Here is a 23,034-nt window from a genome sequence, read left to right on the forward strand (position 1 = left end):
AATGGAATTTTTTGACCATTATTTATTCATGTGCATTTTGTTATTTCTTTTCTAGTTTCTGACCAATTCTTAACTCTATTTATTATAATTATTTTATGTTGTAACGAAAAAGGTCTTAGAAAATATTACCCTAAGACGATAATAAATCATCTACATCTATACTGCAAAAAATTCCATTAAAACTATAGTTATTTTCGACCTTAACTATGTTTTCTTTTGGTTTTAACCCAAAATATAGTAATAGCGATGTGCATGTAAGGTTATCATGATTGATATTTATAATAATACTTACTAGAAAAGTAAATCTTCCGCTATAATTTGTTCAATATCCAAATCTTTCACCATAAATCTTTTCAATAAATGACTATAATTATCTCATTTATGCGATTATAATTACAAGTACCAAGAATTTTTTTCTCAGTATATCTATCAATTCACATTTAGTTCATTGATGTCGGATATAATTTGCGCGATAGTAATTGCACAAGCCAATTAGACGTTAAAATTCCAGTTAGTCATTAAAATAATAAGTGATGGTGCTGATGATAATAATATTGATAATAGTAATAAACATAATGGTGATATTAACAATACAGTATATGTGATGACACAGTGATATTTATAATAATAAAATATCTACGTAATATTGATAATTATGATAATATAATAAAAAAGATTCTAGTCGCGTCCGGTTGTTAAGTCTCGGTGGACGGCAAGCCATAATTATTCGGGCAAGTCCCGAAGGGGAAATACGCAATTTTTGTCGAAATAATAACGCTCTTGGTAAAACAAAGGGCCCTGGGGACAGCCTACGACGTCGAAAGTCGTCGACTCGCCCTCGAGTTTATCCTACTTCAGGGCTTCGAGGTTTCGTCGGTGTTTCTCGAAACACGTGTGGGCGGCGGGTTCCACGATGATTCTGCGTTATCGAATCGGGATTTTTCTCCGTCCGTCAAGGTTTCGATCGGTTCTCGGAACGCAAACACCGTGATATCGCGAGACCTTGCGGCTCAACTCCGACGCGCCCCGGGTCCCTTCCTCGCAGTTCCTCGTCTTTCTCACGTTCTCCTTCCTCGTCGGCGTTACCGCAAACTCTCTCTCTCTCTCTCTCTCTCTCTCTTTCTCTCTCTCTCTTCGTCTCCTCTCTTTCTTCCAATTCTCTCCTTTCCTCGTGCTCTTTTCCTTCACTTATTTCTCCAGCTATGCCTCTCGACGGGTTAAACCTTGACTAAGGTTCCGTCCACACCGCGTTAAGTTGCGTGGAATTTTCAATATCCGAGCGACAAGATGTACGAAATACGAACGCACATGTTTGTATGTATTGTTCATCGTTAGATTTCTATTACGCATTCTCCCTTTCATTTTTCCCTTATTTACACATACTTCTTGTTGCATTTTCTCTATTTATTTATTCTTATTTGACATTCATAAGCTGTACTGTGAAATTATTCTTCGAATTTCTCGGATTAAAATTTCACACAAAACGAGCGAAAATGTCACTCAAAGCGATGACGCAAATATCGCCACTAGACATTGCAAGAATGAATGTTTAACTTGAATTTAAAGTAGTTTTTTTACCCGTACAAATAAATGTTTCGATCGATTAAAGTGAATGTGTTCTTGCAACGATGGTGCATATCAGATATGTTTTTCTATTTCGAATGGAAGTATTCATCCCTACGATCTAGAATAGAGAATTCACTAAAAAGTCAGTGAAAAATTGTTCGAACACTCAGCTGTCACTCCACTTCTCGAGTGGAATTTCACTCAGAAATATTTCATGAATATAATATGTTCTATTATTCTCTTTTATATCAGTCTCTCCGTGACAACTATAAAAGCTGAACGATAAATCATGACGTCGTCGGTTTGTGACGTCTCCTACCGTATTTTCTGTATCTTCATGCTTGAAATATCATTGTTCATACATTGTGCGACGGTGTAGGTGTAGCCTAAAGATGAACCGCGCAGTATACCTTGAGATATGCGCCGCTTTTAAATTACATTCTTACAAACGAAGCGTTCCTTCACGTTCCGTTGTAAAAGTAAAAGTACCGCCTTTTGGAGCGCTCGTTTCTTTCGCTGCTTTCCGAGCAGTTCGCTCATGACAGATCTCATACCGAACGAGAGACAATTTTTCCTACCTAAAATATAGATCAATATAGATTAGTACAGGCAAATTTAACACGAATGAGAGCCCGATCGGGAAACCAAGCTTGCCGTTGAGAATCCCGTCGGAAGAAGTCGTCGCGGTCTGTCTCCGTAAATTTTCGATCTCCGCTTCCTTTCGTCCGTGACGCATCACGAAAAGAGACCGTGAATTTCGCGAAAGAAAAAGGGAAACAAATTCTGCCGGGGGTCCACGAAGATCCCGCGTGATCGACGACGACAACAACAGGGAGAAGCCACCGCGTGCGCCGTATCGAGCCCCGATTATTATGCCGGCCAAGCGCGAAGTCGCGGACCGCAACGCCGCGGTCGCGTTACGTACGCTGCGATATATACACCCCTTCGTTTCCTATCCGCTTGTTTTTATTCGTTGTGTGAGGTAAATGAACCGATGAGACGGTTAAGGGCATTATGAGAGAATATAATGTAAAACTTCGTCGTAAGGAGAATTCTTCTACGCGATTAACATATGAATTAAAGAGCCCGCGATATTATCTGAGAGTAATATAATACTAAAAGCATTAAATCTACATTACTTTGCATTTATTACATATCCTTATATATTATCTTTAATCTTACATATTTGAAAAGATTTTTTAAGTTTTACAATATATAGTATATTCTTTTTATTATGTGGGGAGAGATCTTTGGATTTTTTTCGATTATCCTACGATTAAACAAACAAGAAAAACAGTGCAAAATTAATCACCGTTAGTTTCAACTATATTCTGTGAAATGATATCACAGCCAAGTTCAGATATGTCGATTGGAAGACCACTAAACTCGGTTCGCAGAATAACCTGACCCTAATTTTTTTCGCATAATTTAGTGACAGGTTAAAGATTGGCACGAGATCTGAAGTGATTTGAAAAATTCAAAGTTTATACTGTAAAAATAGGATTATCAAATAAATTACTCGTTGATTTGTTATTTTAGTTTTTACACGAAGTAAACTCAAACGAAACTTCAACGATGAAAAATCAAATGACGTTAATAATATAACCGAAGGCATTTGCAAACAGAAATTGCCACTTCATCTCCAACTACTACATACGTTAGACGAAAATCATAGTCTGCCCGACAGAATTCAGTATTTTAAAACCGAGAAACATGGTTATGTCGGCTTACCATTATGTCAGTTTTGATGCTTTTCCTCCACCGATGGACCTGGACGTTTTGCATAATGAATATTCAATAAAGTTGACAAATTAAAATCGTACTCTACGCTGCATTCTATCGTCGTTTTTGTTATTGTTACATTCTAAACGGTTCAATACATGGGCAATTTATTATTTCCTAACGCGAACATCGGTAGAATTCGAGGAGCCTTGGCTCCGTTGTTCTGACCAATGCGAATTATTCAACAAAACGATTATATTCATCGACATGAAATCAGTGGTACATAGAAAAACGTAAACAGTGCTCTTTAAATAGTAAGAAAATGGCTGATTGGTCGGTCAACTTCCTTATTGTTTGAGATTTTTCTGTGCGTTCCCGGCTTAAACGTCTGTGAATATCGCAAGTGAAAATCCAACGTAGAGGAAACATTTTTATTTCACACTGGAACCGCGGTCGTTCTTATCTAAAAATGCAAACGACCAGAGTGACCGGCGACGTCAGGGACGCGTCCACGCGTATCTCGGGCTTTTACCTCGCCCCGCTCGCCGGCGGCGGTCGCGATTCCCTCATGCGTGCGTGTACGCGCGCGCGTCTCAGGGCGCGCGGTATGCATGCAAGTTCATAGGGACGACGGGCACCTCTGCCCCGCGCCTTTCTCCGGTTCGTGATGCTGGGCTCCCTCGTATCGTTCTCCTCTCCCTCTCGCCCCAGGGCTCTTCGTCCCTTCTCTTTGCTTCCCTCCTCCCTCCCCTCCCCCTTTCGTTCCATCAACGACCGCCACAGCGGCTGCCTCTGCGCACTTTTCGAGCCAGTTGGCAGACAACCGCCGTCCGGAGAGCGCATTCGACGTCGCTCTCCAGATACGTCCTCACGCGTTGCGGCGCCATATCCTCGAGCTGCGCGACGATGCTGTAGCGTGCGCGTCGCCCACGTGCTGTTACCCTGGACGAAGAACTCTCTCTCTCTCTCTCTCTTTCGAATCTTCGCGCAATCAAGACATTAGTGCCGATCGTCGTCACGACACGTGCGTCCCTTTCCACGTGATTTGCGCCTCGATAATCGATATCCGCGCGGCTGATCGTCGCAAGAGGAGAGAGAGAGAGACCGAGCGAGAGAAGGGTGACCAAAGAAGGGGTAGACAAAGGAAACGAGGCGGGAGAGGGAGAAAGAGTTGCAGGTAGAAGAGGGGGGGACGGAGAGAGAAGTAGGAAAAAAGCACGCGGCTCTCGGTCACCTGCGTGCCGCTTCGTCGGGACGCGTTAGAATGTAACGAGTGCTCCGGGCGGGCAAACGTGCGGGAGAGAGCGTAAACATGGCCGTGTAGCGATCGGTCGATCGGTTTGTCCGTTTGCTGGCGCGAGAGAACGCACTAATTTCGCGTAAACAGCCGCGAGAGAGAGAGAGAGACGCGTAGCCCGCAATGAATCGTGCCATCATCGCGTAGAGATGGTAGTGTATTCGAGCAGTTCGAAGTAGAAGTGTTCGTTAGTGTACTGCGAGACGGAGGAAGAGAGAGAGAGAAGGGGTTCATTCGCAATCGAGCAGCCGCCGGTATCGTCCAGGTTTTCCCTCCCTCCGCCTCCTTTGCTGCACCGTCGGTCGTGCGAGAATCGCCATTTATAATGGATATGCTACCGCATGGATCGCTCATGTCGGCCAAGATCAGCGATATCATGACTTACCATTCGTCCTTTTACTCGCCGCCGCCCACCGAAGCGTAAGTAATCGAAACGATTGAATTCTTGTTATCGCTTCGCAGCTGTTCGTTTTCGTCTTCCGAAAGAGAGAGTGAGAAAGAAAGACGGAGAGAGAAACTGTTCGCCGGAGTAGTGTCGAATTGCGGAGTATTCGTGACTTCCTCTTGCGACACGATGTGCGTCTTGTTAGAGCAGGTTGCCTCGTTAGAGCAGTTTCTTTCGCGGGAGGAATCGTTCTCGGAGATAAGATGTTCACGAGCAGCTGAGTAGCTGTTCTGTAAAATGAGCGGAAGTTCGCCCAAAGCGATAATAACAACACTACGTGGAGAATCACGAAAATGAATATTTATCTTAAATTTGAGTGGTTTTTTTTTTCATTTATGAGAGTGAATTCTTTAATCAGATTGAATTAATTTTTGCGACGATGGAGTAGATTATTTTTTTCGTTTTGATTGAAGATTGAATATCACGCCCTATTTTTCGAGTGGAATTTTGCTCCGAAAAATTTTGGAAGCATAAGATCCTATATTAGACTAGATATTTGGTAATCGAGACTTGTGCGAGTTAGAACTGGATGGATGGACTAATTGGCTCGCTTTGTCCCGATTGAACAAGTTTTAATCTCCAATTCGCAATCCTCGATCTCCAATACCTGGTCTAGTACGGTCTTAAGTGCAGAATACGCAATTTATGATATTCGAGCGGCGCATAATCATGATTATACTCTCTATTGCGTTTCCCGCCTTGAATAGAACAATTAAGCGTTTCGCTGATAAGTGATGCTTGTCTGTGTAACTTGAAGATCGTTTGAAGATCAAATACGAAAGCGATTCTCGAAATTTCAGCGCTCTCGAGTGTTTCCTCGCTCATTTCCGTTCCATTTCATTTACACGAGAGTCGACTGAGAAAAGTAGTCGAGGCCGCGTTATCTGCCTTTTGGCCGTGGACAAGATTACGATTGCATATCACGCGAGAAGACTATAGTGTGTGTGTAGTGACTATCGTGAATTACTAATAAATATCATTGAGAGAATAATGAGGTCCGGCGTTGGTAAACAGTCACGATCAATTCCCCGGATTTATTTACGTGCTGGTCTTCCCCCATCGTCGAACTGAATCTTCTCAGATTTATCGATAAATATTTCCATTTAATTTCTATTAAATCTTCGTGATTTAACGCTGCTTTTTGATTAACAAAGTTAATGCCGCGAGAAAATATCGTTTTAAAACTTCTCGTTTTGCCAGGAAGAGCACACTGAGAGAAGAAAATAATATCACTAAAGTTACTTTCGGCGTCAATCTTATCTTCTTATCGTTTTTTCTAATAAAAAAGTAATAATAGTAATATGTGTATGAAATAATTATCATTAGCACGTAATAATATTTACTATTAAAACGGTTCTTCTGACTACAATTCTTTCATTAAATGCGATTATCCAGAAAAATTGCTGCTGTATCAATAGAATTGTTCAATAGCAATCATAATTGGAATAAATCCTCAATAGCAATATTATTGAAATCAATATTCGAATTATTAAAACAATTCAATCAAGAGAGAGACAAATATTTAATATTTGTATTTGTAACTAAATTTAAAAAAGAAAGGGTATTGTAATTAAAATCATTAATGTGAAAGAATTATAGTGAAGAAAACCATTTTTCTAGTAAACGTTACTATAGTGTCAGTGGTAATAACTTTAGTTATATATATTGCTGCTACTATTTTTGTGGTTAACACCGTAAAAGAGATATAGTTGAGACCGAAAATAATTACAATTTTTCTCGGTGTGCATAATGTATTAGTTTCAATAATACTGCTATCGGATCAAGATTTATCTCAATTATTAACACCGTCGACCAATTCTATTGATATAATAATTTTTTTTTTTTTCATGGAATTATAAATACAAAATATTTTGCTCTTGGTGCAGCCTCGCGATGCAATTATCGCAATTTTCCGTGATCCTTTTTTGTTTCCTTAGGAAAATGAGGGATATTTATGGGGATAATTTTCGACAAAAAAACAATGTGAAAGAGAGAGAGGGGGGGGGGATAATTTCTTCCTAACGGGTGGTTGCGAAATTCGCGTGCTGCGTCGCGCGAGCAGGTTTTCTCGCTCGGAACATTGCGAATATTCATGATCGCGAGGTTACCGCGATGTCAAATGCCGCGTGTGCTGGTGATATCGTCGCGTGCGTGTTCGTGGTGTAATAGTGTGCGGTATGTGTGTACGGTATGTGCGCAGTGGACGACGGAAGTGCGCGTACCCGACGTTGATATCAAAGGATGCAGCGTTATCGCAAGGGAAATTGTGAATAGTGAGGAGAGAGGGGGGGGGGAGAAGTAGCTTGTCTCGGCACTCTCTCATTAACTTCACCGTTGATCCTGAAACGAGATATCGCTTGGGCTAATGGCATGTAAAAAAACTTAAGTATTAAGCGAATTGGCCAATTACGGCATAATAATTATAATTATATTACGTAATTATAATCAGGAAATTCACTCTTGTAATGGACTACTATGTTATTGATGATACAACCACATACATATGACAGCTACGACTTTTTTTGTTGCTAGAGCAACGAAAAGCTGGTACCGAAAAAGACTATATAATTTGTGACAAGATTAGAAACTATTTTTCTCTAATTTTTGCTTCGATCGTTGACGGGTCACACTAAGGTTCTTCATTTTCTGGCTAATTTGTGTTTTAAATTGATGATAATGCAAACGTTATGTTTTTCTATCCATGGTTAATCATTAAACCGATGGTTTTGACAAACTTTCAAAGTTTAATGATTAACCATGAATAAAAAAACATAATTGTTACATTATTATTAAGTTAAGCCTAAATTTAGTAAGTTTAACCAGAAAATGAAAAACCGGGCCTAAGAGAAGGATATTCGAGAATTCTCAAGAGCTTAAGACTACATGTGGAAATTCTTGATAATGTCTGTGTTCGATTCACTCGATATTGCTTGAGTCTCTGTTAACAAGTTCTGCATGTCTCGGCTTTAACTCGAAGAGAGCAGCAGTCTGATGTCAGAATCTGGGTTAAATACTCGCGATAGGGCGGGAGTCGACGAACGGGTCCGTTGCGATACTTGGTATAATCTCATGTTTACGCGACTTTCGTAATATATGACCAGCCCGTTCTCTTTTTACTTCCTCTCCGGTTATTTTGATCGTCTAACGGCTGTCGGCTGGATCGAACGAGCTCGTGATCGGGTTTAATCTTAGTGTTTATGTCGTCGGTGATGGTGGTAGTTGGTGACTATAATTGCATAGCGAAATAATTATCATCAGAAAACCTACTCTAATATAGTGTGTTATCGGTAGCGATATGGTTGCTGCCATTTGTTGCTAGAATAACGAGAAGCTGGCGTCGAAAGTGACCGTAATTTATATATTTGTAGATTAGCACTTTATTTCTCTCGAATTTCTACTCCGGTCGCTAACGAATCTCTCGTACATTGCGACAAAAATATTGCATATTTGTAACTGTACACATAGCTATAAAACATAAAAAGAATTATTATCAGAACTATTTTTCTAATAAATGTTACTATAGTGTCAGTCATTGGTTGCTGAGTGGAAAAAACCGACTTGTATGTGTTCGTATAAGTTGGAACAACGTTCAACGTTTGAAGTCAGAATCCCCTCTACGTTTGAATGAAATATTCATTCTCGCGATTCCGAGTGGCAGTAATTTCACTATCGCTCTGAATGAATTTTTCTTATTTAGGGTAAGACTTTACTACAAGAAATTTAGAGAGAATATTCTCGTAAATGTATTGAGGGGGAGGGGGGGATCGATGAATTTTCGGAAATAAATTGGAAAATGTACGTATTTTATTCTTCTTGATACATGTTTCTTGAAGATTGGAGTTAGTTCCACTTGCATCTTGGACTGTTCACGTGACATCGAGTGACGTAACGTGGAATAACGTGACGTGTAACTACTGAGCGATTGTTGTTGCGCAACGCGACGGCGAAACCGACGGCCTCAAACGGCGTTACAATGTGATAATTTATCGTGCCTCGTAAATTCGACGATTCAAGAATACGACGCGAGTGAAACATTTTTCGTGATTATCCAAATCTCGCGCAGTTCATATTCATAGGAACGCGTTTGCCATTTATCTAGTATCTCATTAGGTAACGCGCTTCATCAGAGTATTCTATGAATATTTAATGACATGGTATAGGAATCGAGATGTGGGGGTTGTGTTCGTAGTTTTCGCCGTATATCAAGCGAAAATATGATCCGCATGGTCGAACGCAAGACATCCTGAAGCGTCCTTTCGAGTTGAGAAATCCTTCAGTCCGTTTCACTCTCGATAGGCGAGTCGGTTATTCGCTCTTTTAATTTTTTATTAAATAAAGGTAAATTTTATCAATTAAATTAACAATTAATTGTTTGAATGTAATTAATTGATTTTTCTGGTCGCGTGCTTGTAGAAAATAATTGGAGAGTTAAATTAGAAGAGGTATATTAGAAAATAATTAAGAAGAGAGAGAGAGGGAATACAAATTTTTAAGAAGAAATTTTCGTGTGCATCTATTTGCGAAATGGTTTGAACACATTTTTCTGTTTTGCAAACGAATATACAAGACTTTTGGCTCTCTCGTCTTCGCATTTTTCGTTTCTCAAGTTTCAGGATCTTCTCGGAAAGTCTCGGGACCGAAGGCTACCCTGAAAATCGCCGATCCAGAAGAAAAGCTAGGAATAATTTCGAAGACGTTCATCTTTAACTATAGAAACATCCATGGACCCGCTGTCAGTCGAGTTTTTCATTGAAAAAATAGGTGCAGGTCATTAGAAATACCGACTTCTGCTTTATGACATCGATTTCGAAAGTCACGTGCGGAGATCCAGGAGTGAAACAAATCTCACGCCACCCTTCGCCCGGCTATTCATGTCACTTTGTATTTGCGAAGGCGGCAGATCCTTCATGCCTCTCATCAATTTTTATACTGACCTATCCGATGCAAAGGAATAAGGTGAAGCATTTGAATTTCACGACCTTCCTGAGCTCTCGAGCGAAAATAACGAGCCTCGGTTCGCTGGAAATCTCATGCTGGACAGAAGTCGGCGTGCTTTTCGCTTTGGTCGTTGCTATTGTGACAGAGATGTTTTTGCTCACTTCGTTCGTTCCAAGCTGAAAATCACCGAACTAAGAACCAAGTATGTCATTTCGTAATCTGTCCAGTTTACACGTTCCGTGCCGCTTGTATCACCAATGGAACATTGACAAAAAAATATCTGACATTTGTAACTATAATCATCACAGTAAAAGAATTGTAGTCGGGAGAACCAGTGTTACTATAGTGTCAGTGATAATAACTTTACATACGTACTGCTATTTTTATATTTTTGAGATTAAAAGCATAAGAAGAGAGTATAGCCGAAGTCGAAAATAGCTACACTGAAAGAAAAAAAGTGCTACATTCAAAGAAATATTTGCTAATAAATATTGGAGTAATTTACTCTCTTGGACTAAGTAAAATTATATATATTACTTCAATACTCGTTAGCAAACATTTACTTGAATGTGGCATTTTTTTCAGTGTAAAATTTCTCTCAGATCTTTCACGCTGTCTCATTCAGGCCATTCAGATTTGATATTTCGGCTCCAAAAGAAAATATAATCACGAAATCTTTGATAATTATTATGAGACACATGTTATTGACAAATAAGATTCGGTTCATAACAAGACAAAAACGTTAATCACCGAAAAGTCGCGTTAAATTAATCGGGCACGGTGCATGTAAAGCGAATAGAGGAGAGCGACGGAAAAGCAAAGGCGTGACACTTCGGTCGCGATGAATGAAGTAACGACTCGAAGATTTCTTGCGCAGGAGGAGAACCCCGTCCTGACGCTAGAATTAAAGGACGAGACGAGGCTTCTTAGTCTCTCCTCTGGCCCGGGAGGGGAAGTACGAAATAAATGATGCGCAGATATTCCCAGCGGCCTCGAAACCGGGTTTAAATCTCCTCATGGACTACCTAGTCTCCCTCTTCTTGTCTTGCCGAGGCTGTAGACCCGCGTGAAAGAGGGAAAGAGAGAGGGAGAGACCGGCCGCCGCGAGGAGCGGCTTTCTTTCTTTCTCTCTTCTCTCTTCTTCCTTCCCCCTTTTTCTTTCGTGTTCTCTTTTTCTGGCCGAGCGCTAAGCGTCCAGCACTAAAAAGCGCGATAACCGTAGGTCAGACGAGGGATACAACACCGCGAGTGGCCCCGACACAAGGAGAAGTTGTCCGGCTTGTCCGTCCGTCCGTCCGTCCGTTTGGATGTTTGTCTGCTCTCGCCCCTTTTCTTTCTATTCTCTCTCTTTCTCTCTCTCTCTCTCTCTGTTCGGGCCGGATACTTCGCCGAATACATCCGAATGGCAACTCCAAAGACATTACTTCTCTTTTTTTTCTTTTCATCCCTCCGTTTCTCTTTGTCTTCGCGGGACACTAAGCTCGGAGTTTTCAATAGGAGCTGATAATTGAAGTTTTACTAAGAACCGGAAGTAGTGTGCGGCCTTCTTCGCAACGTGTGATGGATCTGAGTGACTCAGCACGTCGCGTCACAGAGACAGAGAGGAAAAGTCGAGAGTCACGTAGATTTCTTTCTTCTCAAATTTTCTCGGTCGAGAAGCACGAACACCTCGGCTATCTCGGAGTTGACACTTCTCAAGCTATCGGTGACTGAAGATAGGATTTAGATTGAAGTACTTGGCTCTTGGACGTTGCTTAACACATTGCCAACCGTGCGAATTGCGCCTCATCAGACTTGAGGAACCGTGTATTTTGTGAACAGTACACACCTTGACCTGGGTATCGATCAGGTAATTTTTTTTCTAGAGCAGAAACGTGAAAAGTGAAACTTTTCGTGAATTTTCTCACCATCGAATTTGCTGGCAGAAATGACCGCTCCGGTGTATAATGTTACTACCATTCCGAGATGCAAGAAATGTAACATTTCTGAGATTATAGCGTTGTTCTTAAGGTTAGATGTTGCTAGATGTTCTGACGACAAGCTCGCTTCTCTACTGTTATATCATTAATCAAGTTTTCTAATTTTTACTTTTCACACATTCAACGTTACATAATCGTGCGAACAGTGAAAAAATTCACGCGGAATCAGTAGGGCGGAAAGTGAAATCTTTCACGTGAAATTACATGGTCGATACTTTGGGTTTTTAGAATTCGTGCAATATAGGAGAGTCAATATAATGAAATCTAAAAGTAAACAATAATTTTTTTCAGAATCGTTAAAAATTCTGGTTGATCAACGATGATCGGTGAAAAGATAGATTTACCTGATCAACCTAAGCGTTTTATTACTTTGTATTATGTTTTATTACATTGTTACTTTTATTTTTCGGTCTAATCTGCCGGCAATATGTTAACGTCAATATTTTTCATTGTATACAGCAGAATGTTTCAACAATAACGGAGCATGACAAGCCAAGATGTTCGTGAGTTTTGAGAGAATTCACCCTGGGAATCATTAAATGTGCAACGCATTTGCTTAGGCATATTCGCATACGCGCGATTTCGCCTTATCTTCTCATTTTCTGTTAATTATACAGTTACGTCTAATGAATCCACTACGGCCGTCGTCTACTATAAATAAGTCGTGCTCACGTCGCGTGTGGTTTCTCGGCGAAGAGCCGAGTCCTCCGACGCGTTCACGGGACCTCACGAAAGAGAGAAAGAGAGAGAGAGACTCTCTGTGAGAGGTCCGAAAGTTATTTTGCGTCGAAGAGCGAACGACGCGAGCTTTTTCGTAGTCGTAGTCGTTAAAACCGAAGTTGGTCGAAGAAGTCTTGGAGTAAATGTCTAAGCAATATTCGTGGTTCAATTCTATAATAAAGGTATTAAAGATTATACTAAAGATCATCTTAAGTTTGTCTTTAGATACGTCGTAGCTAATTAACGACCCTTATCTTCAAATGAACATCTCAGAAGACGATCTCAAATGTAAAGTTGAACTATGGATACCGCTATAAAATTATTGGGTTGGTCAAAAAGTTCGGTTCGTTCTCTTAAATTTGACTATCCCATTCAATGAAAACGAATTATTCAGCAATTGACTATTTTAATCTAATAAAGGCTATAATTATATAATAATCATCTTCGATTTTTAAGTGTCAACCTTTTTGTTTTTTGGAGCTTTTGGTACTGGTCTCAAATAAATTGCTATCGCTATCTATAATTCTTTGCTAACGTTCAGGCGATCTTCTTTCGTATACTTTTATATTTAAATTACTATATAATATTCTCTCTCTCTCTCTCTCTCTCTCTCTCTCTCTCCCTCCCTCTTTATNCTAAAATCGCGAGAGAAGATTTTAAAAATCGAGCCGAACTTTCTGGCCGACTTAATATCTTCATCGGTAATATTACAGCAATTAAACAACAAAATTTTTAATTAAATCTCGAGAATATTCTCAGACTCGAAAACGCCCGGGAAGCTCGAAGGATCTCTCTCCAACCGAAAACCATCGCGAGAAGTTTCTTTTCTCAGAAAGTAGTCGGCGCACTTTGCGTCTGCGTTCTCTCAGGGCGTGCGATTTAAAGCGTTATTTAAACTCGTCGAGTTAGCCTTTTATTACGGCAGAATCCGAGTCCGGAGAGAGCGAGTCGTCGCGGCCGACGTGATGTTGTTCTTCGGGCACAGCTGCTGCGGGACGTCGTTGCCCTGGAACTCCGTCCGGATCGAGCGCGCGGGTTGGCGGGGCACGGCCAGAAAAAGCCACCCTAAACGTCAAATAACAAATTTCGAAGGGGGTCGCCAACGAGATTCGCGAGCGGGCCCCTTGAAGAGAGACTTCTTTCAAGATGGGACGCAGCCCGTTCTTCTCTCTTTCTTCTCCGTCATTATTTTCGATATTGATTCGGTGCCGGCGGGGTCGGCGATGCCGATCGAGGGCGCGAACTTGATTTTCAGCATCTGCTCCCGGTCGAGAATGCGCGAGCTCTCCTTCTCTCTTTCCCTCGTAGTCAACAGGAACGATCCTGTCCGGCGAGAGTGCGGATTTGACCATTTTTCGGGGGTCAACGTGGGACGGATGGATGTCTCAAACTTTTATCACGTTCGACTTGCGATGGAGACTTATTGGTCTATACGGTTAACAAATGATTGTTTTATTCGAATTTATTTGTAAGAAGTGAAAAGAGATATCGTCCTGCGGTTTTCTTCTTCACTTTTTTTTTACTTTTAGCTGTACTGATATAAGAAAAAATTTAAAATATCCAATTTCAATTATAAAATAAAAGCGTCCTGATAGTTTGAATTTTACAAGGTTTTTTCATATACTTATGCCAGATAAAGGTTTCAGAAAGTGCAAAATAAGAAAAATCGATTTTTTTTATCCCTTTAGATCACAAGGCCCCCTTGATTTGTCGGGATACTTGAGACTTGGGCTCTTTCGTTCTCGGCGTCTCCTTTGCATTTCCCTTCCTGTCGGGTGAGGTCAACTAGTTCGATTCAATTTTCAAGTCAAATTTAAGTCGGTCACTTAATATTTATTTACGAGAACAAGTTTAGTTATATAATGAATAGAAATATAGTAGTAACTTGACCTTTATAGTAATTTCATTTACAATATAGTTACTTTATTCTTATTATAATGAATGAAATTATTCTCTTAGGTTGTTGTAAAAGGATTATCGCGCACTTGTCAAATAAAATACACAGTAGAAAATTTTATGTTACAATTTACCCAAATTGTTGTATTACTTTAACAAGGTGAATATGTTAACAAGATGAAATCTATGTTAATTTAACATTTTTTGTATTTTTTTAACATATTCCTCATGTTAAAGTAACACCAAAATTTAGATGGATCGTTTGTAACATAAAATTTTTCACTGTGTAAAAGACGGAATTATCCAATTTCGAAGTATTAATAATTTTTACGAATAAAATGAACGTCGATTTGATAGCTTTTGAGACATCCAATAAGGACTTTTTATTTTCCTTTTAAGGGGATGCGTGCTTGAAAACTTTATCGGATACTGATTTTTTTCACAAAGTTTACGTTTTATAGCGGTTAAAGTGAACAATTTCAAAATGACATCTCTAGTTGTCAGTTAGCATAACTTTTAAGTATTTACTTGATACAGAAATTCTGCACTTTATATATATCGAATGTGTCAGTGCTTAAATCAGGAAAATTTCAAGGACATTTTTTATATTTTTTATATCTTATATATTTTATATATTTTATATTATATTATTTTTCCAATTAAATTTAGAAGTCTAAAAAGAGACGAAAAGTTTGTAGACAAATTTTTTAAATATCTTGATTAGATTTTCTATTAGATATATATGATTAAACAGAGTAGCGCACATTCATCACATTCATATTTATATCGAAATTACATTTACGTAAGATCTATGTGTACTAGAAATATACACAAAAGATCGCGCGATCGGCGTTTATATAACCTAATATTTTTATAATCACCTCTACTTTATCGACTTTTATCAAGTTCATCATCGATGTTCGTATTTTTTTATCCAAACTTCTTACAAGAATTTAATAGAAAAACGACGCGAGTCTCTTGGACGAACGTAATACAGTATAAGGACAGGAAAAAAGAAACGAGGGGAAAAAAATTAGCAATTACATTCGAAGGAAATCAATTACACGCACATACACTCATCGAGCGAATACAATCGTCATTATTATCTACGATCCTTCGTCCACCTCCCGGCAGAATTCTCGTGTCTCTCTCGCAAAGAAGTCTGCCTACCATCGGAAAAACTGTCGGAAATCGAACCGAACTTCTCGACTGGCCCGATACACCCCCTCGCCTCGAGCTTTCGACGCTTCGAGCTTCATCCCTCGAGAAACTACCTTAACATCCGCGGGCCGACATCGCTCATACTCGCACACATATACGCGTGTACCCATTCGTGCCTCCCGCCCGTCCGGGAGGGACTTCCGCATAGCGACACAATGGACCGCCTTGTGCGCGGATCTCCATCGCGGAAGATGTAATCTAATCGGATCACGAGAGCGCGCACGCTCCGCTCGCGTAATCCACGCTCGCGCGCGCGCACGGATCGCGCGCCGACGACGGGCCCGATCTGCCGGCGACGATGCGGCCGCGATTCCCACGGTGGAATTAAAGATTCACGAGTGAAAATACCCATCGCACTTGTCATGGGAACGAGCACCGGGTGGCTCGTCCGATGTACAATCGCTCGCATGAGCGCGAGGGTAAAAGGCGGGCACGGTGTTACGAGGCGCGCCTCGGAAAGAGGGATGAAGAGCGCGCGCGCGCGCGCGTTGCCGAGGGGCTTCCCGCCTTTTTTTCCATGGAGGGGCCGCCGAATGAATTTCCCTCCGTCTCGAAAACGCGCCGACCGCCTTGCGCGATGCTCTCGTCTGTATGTGTATATTGTGCGTGCGTGTGTGTGTGTGTGTGTGTGTGTGTGTGTGTGTGTGTGTGTGTGTGTGGAGTATGTATATGTATATCTTCGGTAGATTGGCGAGTTTACTAAGGTAGACGTGCTCGGTGAATGACTGGTTAATATATATGCATTATTGACTACGTTGTATCCGCGCTTTGGGAAAAGAAAACCCGATGTCCTATTTTTGGATTCGGTTTTCAGTCGGAGAAATCTACGAAGGTCTTCGCAGGCGTTTCCGAATCCAAGAATCTTCTCGGACCGCGGGCGTACTCTCCCTCCGAATTTTTCTCCGAGTGAAACTTCATCCGAAAAGTAGCGACGGCCGAGTAGGGCGCGACTTTTCACCCGTAAAGTGAATTCTTCACTCTGAAACGTCGAGTGGGTATTTTTACTCGAAATTGAAGAGCGGGACCGGCGGTGCTCCACTTTCACGGAAACTATCTCGCTCTATCCAACATGGTTTTTCCAAGCCACGGAAGCCTCTAAATACCAAATTCATTCTAACCGATTGCACATTCACTCGTGCATATTCAGAATTCGCTTTCAGCTTGAATTAATTGAATGTTCACTCTTGTGATTGCGAGTGATTTTCACTGTTGCTTCGATGAATGAATTCTCATTCATTTTGAGAGATTTCAAAAATTCAGAATTAACTCGAAGCTTGAATTAAACATTTACCCTTGTGATTCCGAATGGCGATATTATTATTGTCGCTTTGAATGACTTTTCCCTTGTTTTAAGTGAGAGTGTTTTACTTCTCCGAAAATTTAGAGAATACACGTCTCGGGTCTCTTTTTCTCTCCAATCGTACGCCTTGTTCTTGAATTTTTGGAACGTTAATAAATGTTAGAAACTTGCGGAATTCCTTCGCGACCGAAGAGGAGGCAGTTGCTGCTTTCCCCCGCGAGGCGCGGATATTATTCGCGGAGCTTCGAGGAGGAGCTCTCGGCCAGCTAATTTTAATGCTCTCGCTGCGGAGATACGTGCGATCCCTTGCTCATCGTGTGCACGCTCGCTCTCTTTCTCTCTCGCGCATACCGAAACGTAATTACGCTTTATTTGCACAATAGTCTCGTGGAAATAAACGCGAATTCGAGCGATCATTCACCGAGCGACCGGTTTTTCATTAGCGTGTACGTACTCCGACAATTCTTAGAGAGACCATCGGGACAGGGCACAAGGCGAAGGGACACGGAGGGAGGGATGGAAGGAAGGTCGGACAAACTGGATTCGACGTATAATAATTAAGACACTCCTCATTGTCTATGTTGCACGGAGTTGAGAGCACCGCTTATGCGTGCGCGTGAATATTTAATTCCCGATCTGACGTTAACGTGAAAATACGCGCTCGCGTATGTACCGGGTAAACCTGTATTTTTACACAGCCCCATGGGGGGAACGAGAGAAGCGCGATCACTCGATTATTGTCGGCGTACACACGCACACTCACATGTACATACTGGCGTATTCACATGCGGGCGCGCGTACATCTATTTACACGTACACGAGTCAGTCACACGCTCTCTCTCTCTCTCTCTCTCGCTCGCACGATGCACACGCATTCACATGTGCGTGCGTCATGTGAGAGAGCGGGTGCGCATGTTCGGGAGCGTTCTATTATGGGGAAGTTTGATGGAGCGAGTGCGAGGGCATCGAGGCAGGTGGTAGCCAGATGTCTTTCGTAAAGACTTCCACCCTGATGTCGCTGGCTGGCCGTACGGTCGCGTGTATATAAATACGCGTGTAGCTAGATGTGTGTGCGTGTGTGTGTGTATGTGTGTGCGTTCACACATTCACACACATACACATACATACGTGCACTTGCGCGTATGCCTACCTATCTCCATTTACCCCGTGGACTCGTGTCCTCGTCGTCATCGTCGTCGTCGTCGTGCGTGTCTCAGTCGGCTCAGTGAATTCATCTTCGGAGTTTATCTGCCGCGCCGGCAGCTTCGCCGAGCGACGATCTTTCGCGGTCTTATTAAAATATATCCTCGGCGGAAGATGGGCCGGCGTTCCGTTTAGCGGGCCTCCTCCTCGAATATCTCGAAATCGAGAAGCCCACTCGATGGTGCGAGTCTCGCTCGGGTGGTCGTTGAAATATCGAGCGATATCGTGGGCAACGTGGTTACGTTGTTACGTCATCTCGGGAGGCCCGCGAATTCTGTGGCCTCTAGTGACTGAGAACGCTGGGAAAAGGACGTCGGTCCGTTCTCGTCCGAGGCGTAGTTAACTTCGTCTATGGGGTGCCAGCTTTTTTCATCTGAGGCGGCCCACACGACAAGGGAGCGAGGTCGTTATTTTTTATATAAAAAGGCGTTGAAGGTTTAAAAGGGGCGAGTCCGCCACTGAGATACGTAAATTTATGTTAGGTCTGGCGAAAGGTTCGCATCAATTTCCTGCTGGCGATTTCTCGGTTGAGGGAGAATTCGTTTCCGCTGGATGTGATAAAATTAAATTTATAATATAATAAAATCACACACACACACACACAGATACACATAAAATATGTAATAAATGAGAGGAAACTTTGCTTAGTTCCAAGTTGTCTCAACACAATGGGGTTCTTGAAAAGTTTTCTTTAAAGATTGTAATAATACGTTAGGCCACAAAGTTCGATTAAACTTTTGCTTCAACTTTGAACCAATAGATGTCCACATAAAGTACGATAGTACAAATTCCGTCAGAATATTGACAAAGGATCATAGATAACAACGGCTATTAGATTGATTGAGTAATTTGTTTCCGTTGAATGCAGTCAAGTCAAATTGTACTCAAAAGTCGGACCGAACTTCTTGACTGATCTGATAGATGAAATATATATCAATACTGTCTATGATTAATGGCGGGGTCGCTCTTATATGGAATGTCTCATATTGAATTAAATATTCTTCCTGCTAATCTCGAATTTAAACAGTTAAAACTTCAAATTTATTTCGAGTCGGAAGAGAAGAATAATGTCGCGTTGCATGTTTTAGTCTCCGTGAAGATTCACCGACGCTCTTAGTTTCTCATCGCCCGTAACTCAAACATTGTGAATATATATCTTAATATCGGTATTTCGGTAAATCGATATTCGTCGCGATATTTCACTTATATATTTATCAATTATTAATCCGCTGTAGATCAATCTAAACAGGTTTTCTGCGTTATGCCGACGACCTTCTACCGAACATTCGAGCCGCTAGGTCCGTCTGTTTCGTGGGATCGAAAAGAATCATTAGGACAGCAGGAGTTAGGATTGCTCGGCGACTCTATGGAATTTTGATGACGAAATCTCACGTATCTCACCGCGACGGATTGTAAAATTTCTCTGTGAAATCGTCGAGCCTCGTCGGGGAACGTATGCATATAATTAGTTACAGATTTCGATGACACTTCGACACGGCAACGTCGCCCGTTAATTAGCCACGATTTATATCTTGTTCCTCTCTCACTGAACAAACGACGAGGAGTCGATAACGTCACCGTCGAGCGATGTTTGATTTGACTGACTGCGCCGACTGTAATTTGTGTTCCCTCCGCTTTTCTCACTTTCTAAGTCTAGTCGCGATTGCGACAGCTTCTCTTGATCGCCCTTCTTATTTGCTTTCTTGCCCTGTCTGCCTATTTATAGTTTGAATCGTTAGTAAATGAAGACGACATGTGACGTTCGAACTGTCGCAGACACTATAAACATTGACATAAAATTGTCATCGTCGTTGTTGTGTGGCGAAATTCTTCTATGAAAATTATGAAGAAAATTCTTCGCCAGGAAGTCTTGAAATAAGGAATTCTTTATCGAAGAAATAATTAATTTGAATTAAACTTTCACGTAAAAAGTGACTGCGTACACCGTGCATCGTGTTATTGCTGTTAATTTACTTTATTGACCCCCTTTGCATTTTTATATTTGGTTTACTTGTTAATTTAGACATTTTATGCAAGATATTTTAATGTTTATTTATTAGGTATACATATGTATAAGAGATTCAACGTTAAATGACAAATAACCGTAGTTATAATATTGATATATAGCCATATAAATATTTATAATAGCATTGGAAATGATTAGTCCATTTATTTCTTAGAGGTCTCAGGTCAGAATTAAAACCATATTTATCGAGAGCACAGATATTACAGAGTGTTACTGAAAACAAAAATAAAAGTGTTCCATTAACCGAGCAATTTTTTACTCAATGAAAAAGAAGCGTCCCCAAATAGAACACTCGCCGCTAATGGATAAAATATACACGACTTAATTGTTTTACAACAATTTTAATTAAACAAACATCTTTAATTAAAGAATTAGTTTGCTTGTGAAGTTTGCCTAGAAAGGTCTCAGATTACGATTAAAATAATTTTTATTGAAGACACGGATAAAAAGACTGGGAATTAACTGCTGAGAACGGTAACAAAATTATATAATAACCAAGCGATTTTATACAATCAAGAAAGCGTCCCACAAATAAGACATTAGCTAATGATTAAGGCATACATGACGGCTAGTGTACTTCCCAGAAGGAGCCCACTCGGAGATCCCTGAAACATGAAGTTGCGAATTCTGCACGATAACGTAACTTCTTCATCCTCTTCTTTATCCCCTCCTTTTATCCCGCTTCGCGCATCGCATACCAATGGACGAATAACGAAGGTCGCTTAATTATGCAAAAGAGAGTCCAGCGTTCATTCACGAGTCTCGACCGCGAGACCTGCGGACCGGATAGGCAAAAGAACGATCTCCTTGAACGGAGATACGAACGTTTCGACCGACCACGTCGACGACCCCTCCCCCCCCCTCCCCTTGTCGTCGTCATCATCGTCATCATCGTCGTCTTCGGAGTCTGATGTTCTGAGAGACTCGGGAGGCACGCGTCCCCGTAAAGCCACGGACGCGAGTCGCCATATCTCGGATGATCGCGAGACCCGGAGTAGTGAGAGGGTGGAGAGCACACCCGGGCGCGGCAGCTGACGCAGCCGCGAACGAATGCACCTGGTCTCCCGTGCTCGGGGAAAATTGACGAAAGGATCAATTGTGTCGGGCTGTCTCGCACGCGACCAAAGCGAGGCGGGGTCTGTATTTGCGTTGACCCAATATCTTGTCCTGTCGGAGGTGTAACGGCGCGCGGACTTGCGCTTTTTGAGCGGTGGTCCGTCTGATAAAGGGTGTCGCTCGATACCGCGCGATAAATCGTGCGATAAGCCTTTCCTCGGCGATACGAATTCCTCGTGGCTCTCCGGAAAGAAAAAAATGTTCGGAGGATGCGAAGGACGCGGGAAGGTGAGAAGAGAGCTAAGGGGAGGATAAAGACGATGGCGAGAATAGAGAGGGTTAGCGTCGAATTTCTCGAAATTCGTGGGAGTCCTCGTTTAGGGTCTCGATAATTTCGAAGTCCCATTAATCGTCGGTGTTTCAGCCGCTGTGAGAGATCGTTCTCGCGGCTGTTGATAGACTGGAGAAAAGTTCCGAGTGTAGAAAAATATTGTTCGGCGCAACGTTGGGGAAAATATGAGGCATTTCGTACGAGAAAAGGCGTTTAGGGCGTAGAAAAATATTATTCGACGCAACGTTGCGGAAAATATGAGGCATTTCGTACGAGAAAAGGCGTTTAGGGCGTAGAAAAATTTTATTTGACACAACGCTATAGAGAATATGAGGCATTTCGTGTGATAAAGGCAAAGCCGCTATTTTTTTTGCAGGAAAGATATCTATTTAAAATTTGGGAAGTTAGCTATTGAGATATATAAATACATAAGATAGCAAAACTCGATTAATGAGTTTCATTTAGGAGATTTTTCTTTTTTTTTCTTTTTTAAGATTACAGTAATGTAGATATAAAATATATATCAGTGTTAAGGATCAGTGGTGAAGGACCGCCCTGGTCGTGTGGAACACATCTCGTGTCAAGTTAAATTGTTAAGTTAATTTAATAATGATTAAAGCAATATTTGGACACATTTCTAACATTGGGCACTTTCGGCTAATCTTTAGATAAGAGTAATCAAAGTTCCTACATAAGATAAAGATGTTTTCTCACATCTTGAGGTTTTCTCGCGAGTCACAATATCTAAATATTTGTGTTTTCCACGATTTTATACTTTTTGTAAAACAATTAATCATTTCACGTGTCAATGTCATAACAGAATCAGAATTTTCTAACCTTTTATTGATCATACATGGAAATTACAATAAGAGATAATGAATTCGTAAGATTTACATTAAGTCGCTATTGAAAGTCATAAAGATTAATGAAGCAATATTTTAGTTAAAATGGAGAAAAAGCACAAAATATAAATATAATTCAACTCTAAATAAAAAATTTATCATGTAAAACAGATATCCAGAATTAGTATATCTGCTTTGTAAAATCTTTCGCTCATTAAATACTTATTATGTGGAATCTGATATTCAATTAATATTTATTCTTAAAAATTAGTCCAGTCTTTATATGTGATACTGCGCAAAAAAACCCATATACTTGCAACTAAATTTTATATAACATTATAACGTTGTTAATTAATTTTTCAGAAATTAGTGCATTTGTTTTTTGCGAGGAACGTACGAGGAGACACCGTCACCGCGGTTTCCAGTGCGAGTCGCGTTTCCCGGCGGCGTTCCTTCGTCGCGGAGGAGGTTCCCCGCGCTCGAAGGGACGGC

General features: G+C 41.1%; 1 protein-coding gene across 3 annotated transcripts in view; it reads left to right on the forward strand.

Annotated features, from left to right (window-relative positions):
• The window catches only part of LOC106749407 (transcriptional activator Myb), a 58,075-nt gene that overhangs the window by 9,201 nt on the left and 25,840 nt on the right, over nt 1–23,034 (forward strand). For 2 of the 3 annotated variants that reach the window (XM_014628815.1, XM_014628817.1), the window contains exon 1: nt 4,113–5,005. The exons of the other annotated variant lie outside the window; for it this stretch is intronic. In XM_014628815.1, the coding sequence (XP_014484301.1) occupies nt 4,911–5,005 (95 nt within the window). In that variant the 5' untranslated portion in view covers nt 4,113–4,910. Of the gene's footprint in view, nt 1–4,112; nt 5,006–23,034 lie in introns of those variants that run through there. 3 annotated transcript variants of the gene reach the window in all.

This window comes from Dinoponera quadriceps, unplaced genomic scaffold (genome assembly GCF_001313825.1).
Source record: "Dinoponera quadriceps isolate SergipeBrazil2010 unplaced genomic scaffold, ASM131382v1 scaffold3386, whole genome shotgun sequence".
In the NCBI taxonomy this organism is placed as follows: Eukaryota; Metazoa; Arthropoda; class Insecta; order Hymenoptera; family Formicidae; genus Dinoponera; species Dinoponera quadriceps.